This window comes from Procambarus clarkii, chromosome 88 (assembly GCF_040958095.1).
Source record: "Procambarus clarkii isolate CNS0578487 chromosome 88, FALCON_Pclarkii_2.0, whole genome shotgun sequence".
In the NCBI taxonomy this organism is placed as follows: Eukaryota; Metazoa; Arthropoda; class Malacostraca; order Decapoda; family Cambaridae; genus Procambarus; species Procambarus clarkii.
Window position 1 is genome coordinate 20,751,916 of NC_091237.1, and position 10,336 is coordinate 20,762,251.

At 39.0% G+C, this 10,336-nt stretch overlaps 1 protein-coding gene across 4 annotated transcripts in view; it reads left to right on the forward strand.

Moving 5' to 3' along the window:
* Window positions 1–4,970, forward strand: part of LOC123745763 (caspase-3) — an 11,709-nt gene extending 6,739 nt beyond the window's left edge. For 3 of the 4 annotated variants that reach the window (XM_045726641.2, XM_045726640.2, XM_045726644.2), the window contains exon 5: window positions 1,968–2,886. In XM_045726641.2, coding sequence (XP_045582597.2) covers window positions 1,968–2,666 — 699 coding nt within the window. In that variant the 3' untranslated portion in view covers window positions 2,667–2,886. Of the gene's footprint in view, window positions 1–1,967; window positions 2,887–4,014 lie in introns of those variants that run through there. The other variant, XM_045726642.2, reaches the window with a different exon arrangement.
* Window positions 4,971–10,336: the final 5,366 nt, after the last annotated feature.

The following is a 10,336-nucleotide window of genomic DNA, read 5'->3' on the forward strand; positions in this document are numbered from 1 at the left end:
CCCTCAGACACTCCAGTACACCCTCAGACACTCCAGTACACCCTCAGACATTCCAGTACACTCTCAGACATTCCAGTACACTCTCAGACACTCCAGTACACCCTCAGACACTCCAGTACACCCTCAGACACTCCAGTACACTCTCAGACACTCCAGTACACCCCCAGACACTCCAGTACACTCTCAGACACTCCAATACACCCCCAGAGACTCCAGTACACTCTCAGACACTCCAGTACACTCTCAGACACTCCAGTACACTCTCAGACACTCCAGTACACCCCCAGACACTCCAGTACACTCTCAGACACTCCAGTACACCCTCACACACTCCAGTACACCCTCAGACACTCCAGTACACCCCAGACACTCCAGTACACCCCCAGACACTCCAGTACACCCCCAGACACTCCAGTGCACCCTCAGACACTCCAGTACACTCTCAGACACTCCAATACACCCCCAGACACTCCAGTACACCCCCAGACACTCCAGTACACCCCCAGACACTCCAGTACACTCTCAGACACTCCAATACACCCCCAGAGACTCCAGTACACTCTCAGACACTCCAGTACACTCTCAGACACTCCAGTACACTCTCAGACACTCCAGTACACCCCCAGACACTCCAGTACACTCTCAGACACTCCAATACACCCCCCAGACACTCCAGTACACCCCCAGACACTCCAGTACACCCCCAGACACTCCAGTACACTCTCAGACACTCCAGTACACCCTCACACACTCCAGTACACCCTCAGACACTCCAGTACACCCCAGACACTCCAGTACACCCCCAGACACTCCAGTACACCCCCAGACACTCCAGTGCACCCTCAGACACTCCAGTACACTCTCAGACACTCCAATACACCCCCAGAGACTCCAGTACACCCCCAGACACTCCAGTACACCCCCAGACACTCCAGTACACTCTCACACACTTTAATACATTCTCAGACACTTCAGTACACATTGGAACAATTACTTTTGACCTTGATCTGAAAAGTGCACAATTAATGACTGGGATTTAAATTAATATATAAGATTGTAACACTGGGTTGATGGTATATGAGATTACTTCCAAAGTCATTGGCACGGCTGTCACAGGTATGACATGATCACGACATGCAAAATACTCATGGAAATTGACTGGAATGACACAGAATCACTGAAACCTAAAAGGGAAGTGAAAAAAGAGAGAAGGGTGGAAACAATAAGAGAACTCTGAAACGGAATGGTGTGGGCAAACTCCATGCATAGTTTTAAATGTAGATTATAAAGAGCTTAATAGATTTTAAAACTTAAACACAAGTCGATTGAAAGTTGAGAGACGGGATCCATGAGCTACAGTTCAACCCCCTGAAGCTAACTAGTACTGTCTGTTTATCTGATTTTATGTGTTCTATGTGACAAGACTTTGATACAAACTGTTGTGTGATCCACACAACTGTTGTGTGATGCACACAACTGTTGTGTGATGCACACAGTCAAATAACAGAGACCAGCTTGGTGTTGTCAATTACCTTCCTCGTGTGTTGACGTCTTGTCGTCAACATAGTCCAGGAGAACAACAAACTCTCAGTGCATATACACGGAGAAGCCGGACACCTCTCTGTATATGTCTCCAGGTTCTGACATAATATATTTACCCTGAGGAAGCCAAGGTACGCTCGAATATACAGCACCGTGGGGCTAATTAGTAATCACTTGTTTAAATTATTATATATAAGACAACAAAATATATTTAATTAAAAAACTACATTAAAATTGCTTACGATTATTGTCAATTATTCAATGGTTATAGTTAGTATATGTCTAAGATCATATTATGGTTAATATTAATTAGTTGGTTATTAGGGTTCACCTTACTGGATGGAAGGTATATAATAAAACGTAAAATTTAAATGTAAAATTGTTAAATGCTCATGACAATAATGGTGCCACCTGACCACCTACAGAACAGCACTACACCAGGGCGTGACTCGTACTCTCTGCTCTCCGAACCAAGAGGCTACGTGTACGTCTTCAATAACAAGTTCCTTGGTCAAGGCAGCAACTGGCAGCGCAATGGAGCTGAAATGGATTCTCAGAACATTGATACAACTTTCACCAGAATGGGCTACAGAGTTATCATCCATGAAGACTTAACAGGAGGAGAGACTGAGGAAGCGTTCAATGCTATCAGGAGGAACCCCGACTTAAATGGAATAGATGCATTCATCGTCTTTATACTGAGCCACGGAAAAGATGCTTATAAATTTTATACCAACGATCAAGAAGAACAATCTCTTTTCTACGTGCGAAGCTTGTTCAGCAATAGAAAATGCCCTTCCTTGAGTGGCAAGCCTAAGATTTTCTTCACGAACTACTGTCGGGGCGACGCACTGGAGCGTCAGGACGTGGACGCCGTGCGAGACGTTCCTAAGGACATGTTCACCATCCACGCCGCGTCTGAGGGCATCATGGCCAGGCGTCACCAGAGGCGCGGCACCTACTTCGTCTTCTGTCTGTGTGACGTCCTCACACGGGCCACCCATCCCCTGGAGCTACAAGACCTCTACTCTGACCTATATGATCAAATGGGGCGTGAAGGAGCCACGAGACCAATGAATGAAAATCATGGCTTCGTCAAAAAATTTTACTTCAGTCGTCAGTAAATAATAAGAGATGATTAACACAGAATCTGGCCAGTGAAATTTTTTATTCTTTATATCAAAAGTAAAATCTTTCCACGAAAAATAATTTAAGGACAGTACGGCTGGAACACGTGTTTTATCCAATCAGATAAAAGGCAGGTCACATGGATAAAATCCCGCGTTGAAAAATTGCAGACAAAAATATAGCGAATAAAGAATATATATATATTAAAAATAAAAATATATCACTCATCCATTCAATATATATTGTATTCACGATGAATATACTGTATAGCATAAGGGATAAACAGGCCCCACCACACTCCGGCAGTCGCCCACTAAAGTACCCCCCCCCACATAAGGTGTACAGTGCATCGTGCAGTTACAGCCCCGCTCCTGTGCCAGGTAAGTCCACTATGGGCTCACCATAGCCCGTGCTACTTGCAACATTTTGTTCCCAGTAGCTGAATCTTAAACAACAAATGCATCGTATACAGTATTAGCGAGTCCCATTTTGACTGTACATCAATTCTGATCACCGTACTACAAAAAAGATTCGCTAGATGAAATACAATACTTTGTTAATGTATTTACGAGAAGAGAACTTGATATTTTACCTGCAGCTGAACAAACTATGCAGGCGGTGAAGAGATGATGACTATGTTGTTGTTGTTTTAGATTCAGCTACTCCGAACAAAAAGTTGCAAGTAGCACGGGTTATGGTGAGCCCGTAGTGGACTTACCAGGCACAGGAGCAGGGCTGTAACTGACTGATATTGACTAGGTTACTGGTTACCAAGGGGGGAAAATATTAAACAAATGGCGCAATTAAAGCCCACCAAGTTCCCAGGGCCAGACAAAGTATTTGCTAGGGTGCTTCATGATGAGCTTAGTAACTCTTTGTCTTGCATATTTAATAAACTATTAAGAGTCGAGACAAGTACTAGAGTCGTGGAGGGTTGCTGAACATCTATTGTGTAGGAACATTACTTGAATCAATGCTCATAATCATAATTCGTTTACATCTTCAGAAACACATTAACAGAGGTTTCACAACATAGTTTTATTCTATGTTATTATTAGTATGTTATTGATCCAGCAGTGGGGATCATATAGATATGATCAACAATCATATCTATAAATATTAATAGATACGATCATCGATTATTTTAAATCATTGAATATAGCAAATTAAGAGAAAGTATCCTAATCAAAATGTTAGATTGAGCGATTACCATTAAAATCCGCTTAACACGATTACATAAAATTTAATGGTTGAAAAAAGTTCAATATAATAATAATTTTGACTGTAAATTTCAAGCAAATGAAATGAAGAACCATACAGGTAACAGGTCTTGCATGTCGACAGAGTGCGAATGGACGAGGGCGGGCAGTGTACAAGGTGACTTCGACGCCCAGAGGTCATGTTTACGTCTTCAATTATAAGTTCCTTGGTAGCAAGCGTCAGCGCAATGGAGCCGAAAAGGATTCTCAGAACCTCAATGAAACTTTCAGCAGAATGGGCTACGAAGTTTTCATCTTTGAAGACTTGACGCGAGAAGAGACTTTGACAACGTTAACGTCGATCAGGAAGAAGGCCAACTTGTCTGAAATAGATGCGTTCGTCCTCTTTATACTGAGTCACGGGAAAGATCGTGATTCTTTTTATACCAACGACGGAAAAAATATAAGTTTGTTGGACATTCGAATGATGTTTACTAACAGAGAATGCCCTCACTTGAAGGGCAAGCCAAAGCTAATATTCGCAAACTTCTGTCGAGGAAAATATCGCGAAGTTGAGTTTGATAAAGTACCTTGTATGGAGGTTCCAACAGACACGATAACCCTCTACGCAGTCGCTGAGAACATCAGTGCTCTAAGAAATTCCCGCGGCACCTACTTCGTCTTCTGTCTCTGTGAGGTCCTTAAGAAGTTTGCCCGTGAGCTAGAACTTCAGGACCTCTACTCTGAGCTCTACAAGGAAATGAGAGTGCAGAAGAGCTCGAGTCCAATGACTGAAGTTCATGGTTTCACAAAAAAGTTTTACTTTAATCCTTCCTAATAAAGCTAAAGTCATTGTTGCCAACAGTCCAAGTGGAGTGCCAGCAACCACCACTGTAGACAAAATCCAACTGCACATAGGAAAAAAATGTTATATTAATTTCACTGTAACATCAACCATATAGACCACAAAACATGGATTTCTTTCGTATTTAATACATCTTCAGAAGGATGGATTTACAGTTCAATGGGTGAAGCTATATATAAGCAGGAAAGAGGTTATATGTATTATATATATATATATATATATATATATATATATATATATATATATATATATTATATATATATATATATTATATATATATATATATATTATATATATATATATATATATATATATATATATATTATATATATATATATATATATATATATATATATATATATATATATATATATATATATATATATAATATATATATATATATATATATATATATATATATATATATATATAGGGAGAGAGAGACCCGCTTAGAGCGTTACGTATAATCCGGTACTGATCACGCATGCCAATTTTGACCTCATTATCCAGATGTGTATAAGTAAGCTCACTATTCATACATAGAACAACTTCTGATCATGTGTTCAAGAACACACAAGTTTACTGCCAATTTACAAGTTTTACCATAGTTTATTGGAATTATATATTGCACAATTAGTGATTTTTTTAATGTATATATATATATATATATATATATATATATATATATATATATATATATATATATATATATATGTATATATATATATATATATATATATATATATATATATATATATATATACATAAAAAGAATAGGGGTGGTAGAAGAAAATATCAGTGTTCAATGAGGATCCACAGATCTTCTCTGAGTACTCTTTATTTTCTTCTCCGAGGCTATGGGTCCCTATACTTGCACCAGAGGTGTTGTATATATATATATATATACAGTATATATATTTTTTTCATAATTATGTTTCTTATGACATTTTCATCATCATATCTAGATAAAAAACTATTGACTAAAATTCAAATTACTTTTAAAATGTTATAAAGTATATTATATTTACAAAACACTAAAATAAGAATGATTATCTTAAAGTTAAGGAAATGTAGCTGACTTAAAATGGTTTTGTGTTGGGCTTTATACCTATAAGCCTCTTGAGGGTTGTTGTGACCACCCTCATGCTTACTGACCAACCAGCAGTATACTTTAGTCCTGAACATAGTCAAATGTGATGTAAACTCTCAGTGTTGTTGTTGTGTTGATTTAGGGGCGACGACGATCATGGGAACTCTCAGTGTATCTACCCTAGACCATTACACTTGAACACCCTACACTTCTACTAAAGTTATGAGTTGACTGGAAGGAATGTGATTCCTAAAGATATGTAACATTATTATTTCACCCAAGTTAACCAACTACTACAAAAATATGCTAAATAAAATTCAGTATGTTAAATAAATTATTAAAAGTGAAGCTGCGGCTGAAGGCTTAAAAAATAATGCAATACTGTTTATATTGTTTTTGAAGCCTTTAGTGTTTCTGTAAGGAAAGGGTATCTAGAGTGTATAAACATTAATATGCATAGTGTTTGTACAGTGTACATACCACTTCTTAATATTAACAGAATTTCTTGTTGTTGAATATCTTTTTTGACAAGTTTTTTTTCCATAACATTATTTAGTTGATTAATTTGTGCGAAATTTAGTTATATACTTGTTTTTCGCGCGGTTGGCTAATAGGGTGTTGTAGTGGCCTCCCGCAATTGATAGGTCTTTAGTCCAACACCAAACTGTGTCCACATTACTATCTTGTTGAGCATATAATGAGAGTAGAAAGTGTTGTGCTTCTCTTTATGGGTTCGGCATTCTAAAGAATACCCTGAAATTTCCAATTGTCCTCCGAAATACCTTACATATTATATAATAACTCACTATAATTATGTGAGGTCTTTCCCTCTATATACGCCAGCAAAAACAAAAAACAAAAAATACAAATAGACTAAATGCTCAAGGCGATTTGCATTTGTAATTGCCAGAAATTTCTCCTTATATTAAAAAATGCAAGGAAAAGCAATTGCATTAACCTAGTAAACAATGTTTTTAAATATAAAATAAAAATTCCGTGTATTTTAAAATTCCTGCAATTGGGAAAATTATAACAATAAATATCCATTCCTTTTTGTATTTTGTAACTTACCAATTACTGTACTATTTAGCATAAACTTTCTAAAAAAAAAAGATAGCAATTATGCACCAAGAAGTGTAGCCTGCTTCTTAGTGTATATACATGTATATTGATAATGCACTTTAGAACTGAGTTGTGTTCAGAACTATAGTATACTTACATGAGAAAATATGGGCTTTAAAGTATCTCAGTACTTAAAAGTATCTAAAAGTAAAAGTATTAAACTTGGGTTGTGAGTACCAACTGGAGAACCTGCAACTTCCGAACGTCAGTTATATCTGGAAGAAATTAAGAGTTAGATACTTGTAGCCTATCATGGTACAGTTGGTAGTGCGTCTCATGTTCAACCCCACCCATGATATTTTATCATAGTCATTATGTTATTGTATCTCTTTGTGCATGCTTCTTATTGGTCTGTAAGCTAGTGTTGTGGCCTTAAATAGCCTCAAGAGGTTGATAGGCCCTCACATCAAACTAAATAAAATTTTTAATGAATAATACTCTAGTTTTTATTTACATGTCTTACCTGCTTGAAACCCTGGCTCTTGGTCAGGCATTCTGGAACATATTTTTGTATATAAGGATTCCGTTGCTTTACCAATTTTGAAAACTCGTTAAAACAACGAGTTTTCACCCGTTCCTCACTCACAATCAACCCCCACACTCACAATCTCCCCCCACACAATCTACCTTCACACTCACCATCTCCCCCACTCATAACCTCCCCCACACTCACAACTCCCCCCCCCCACACACAACATCACCCCACTCACAACCTCCGGTAAAAAAAACATAATTTACTCCTCGCGAAACCTCCCTAGCCTACCGGATATTTATGATCAATTCCCCTATCCCCATAACATATCTGGTTTCCCCCACCACTGCATTATTTCTCCCCTTCACCGTAACATTTCCCCTCCATCTCCCCTTCCCATTTTTCTCCCCCACGACCTCAATATTTTTTTCCCTAAATCCTCCCTCCTGCCATTTCAGTTTTGTATTTCTCCCCCACCACTTCAATGTTTCTCCCTCAACGCCCTTGTATATGTCTCCCAACCTCTATGATATTACTTCTTTAGAACCATTAAAATCCCCACCAGCTCAACGTTTTTCCTCGCGTCTTAATTTTTTCCGCCAAACTATCTACGGATCTTTAATTTTTGTTCCACAAATATTCTATTTCTGCAAAAAAGTTTGCTTCAGGCCACATTATTTCCGACATATTCAGCATTTCTCCTCACCAAGCCCACCTTTTTCTCCAACAAGCCCTCATTTCTTCACATCATGCTCGCATTTTTCCCTCACTGACACTGCATTTCTATATTTGCCAGTTAATTCGAAACTACCTGCTTATAGTCTCACCCACACCACTAGCATTCTTTCTCCCCGCCTTAATTCTACAGTATTCCCCACCTGTCATATTACCTTCCCTTTCTTTCCCGTTTTGATCGGCATTTCTCCCCACCCGTCATCTTCCCTCTCCTGTCCCTCCCCCTCCCCTTACAAAGCCCCGCGGCGGCAACACGCTCCCCCATTTCCACTTTTCATAAACGCCTGTCACCTACCATCGAGGGGAGTTAATGGTATTTCATTCACTCTTTTATCCATTACAGTTGTCCATATGTTTATATTGAATCATTTCACGGTCCCTGGGGTCATCTTCCCCTCCCAAGTCATTACCATAAGCACACACGGGGCGGCCAGGGGGGGAGAACGGAACAGCCGGGCCCGGGGAACGCGTCTCATACATCTCCCTTGAGTTCGCCTTCAACTCACTTTACAACCAACTATTTGTTATATATCCTGAATTGTACTTATATGCTTATTCACAAACATTTTACCACTCAACAATATTTTGATGGTGTTTGTGGATTATCCAAAATTTAACTTTTTTGCGTTAAGTTGGAGAACAAAGTCGTGATGGATGCATACGAACAAAGGGTGCCGGGGGGGGGGGGGGGAGGAAGGTGTTGGCAGGCTGTCAGATTCGTCACGTGACCCGTGCAGTACCTCATTTGACTCTCGCGTTATTTTTATTATTCTCTTAGTTGATTGGGAGGAACAATGGCATTGGCTTGATGAAAAGGTGAGAGGGGAGACAGAGGAAGAGAAGGGAAGGAAGAGGCGAAGACAGTATGGAGATTTAGATTTAGGAAAGAAAATATATTTATATATTTATAAATTTATATATTTATGTATTTATAAATTCATATATTTATATATTTATAATTTTCTATATTTATAAATTTATATATTTGTATATTTATAAATTTATATATTTATACATATAAAGTAAACGTCACTGTATCGTGGTAATAAGGAAACAGAGCATCCACTTGCCCTGTTGGGAGTCGAACCTGCATGTAGGTATAGAATATCTGTGCCACTGGAAGACATGCAGCAGTGGGAACAAGGTGGGGCAGGTGCTGGGCCTGGAGGAGGGTCCAGGAGGAAACATTGTGCCAATAGCCTCATCTCCCGCGTATGGTAAACACATATTTTAGGAATATGGACTTGGACGCATCCACACAATTCGTCCTCTTTTTTATTACGGAACTGATCACTCTGTTAAAAATGTGATATATTAGTAAAAATTATAGCAAGTAATATAGACTTTCCTATGCATCGTTCTCGTTAGGTTAGGTGGGTTGCTAAGGTTCGTACATTTTATAGGTTAGGGAAAACAGTTTGTACAATGTAGCAGACTAAGAGGCCGTGCTGTCAGAGCTGGAGTATGCTGCACCAGCACGGAACCCGCGCTTAAAAAAACTGAAAACAAAAACACACAAGCCTACAAGACTATTTCTAGAACTCAGAAGACTAAAATATGAAGAAAGGCTGAGATAGTTGGCTTACTACATTATAAAATAGATGGGGATAAGGAGACATGATTGCGACATATAAGATCATTAGATGCATTACAAAACTGGGTAGGGAGGAAATGCTTAGCATGTACAACAGATCAAAAGGCCACGGTTGAAAGCTAGTGACATATATGAGCTATAATGTTGTAAGGGAACAATTTATTTTACCTCTCATTTTACCACGTACTGAACTAGTACGACGATGGTTAGCCTTGACTTAAAGATGTGTTCAAATGCGACGCTCACATTCTTTGTGAACTGTTAATTCTCACAGCTCCGAGGAACGCGTCTGTGGGCAGGTCCGCAGTAACATTACATTTTCTTGTTGAACACAGTAAAGAAAAAAAACACGACACAGGTAGGTATGACCGGGGGGTGATTATCCCCGTGGTAGTTCCCCCGGGGTGATCAAACACACTAGGGGTACTGAGTAGTTAGGGGGGGTGGGGGGGTAGGAATAGCCTAAGCTACTCTATCCCTTTGAGGTGTATTTCTTTCTTGTCTCAAACATAATCGAACTTGACTTGAACTAAGTAGTTAACCGAAGGAATCCATGAAAACTATTTTTAAGTCAGGGACTGTTGCGTTT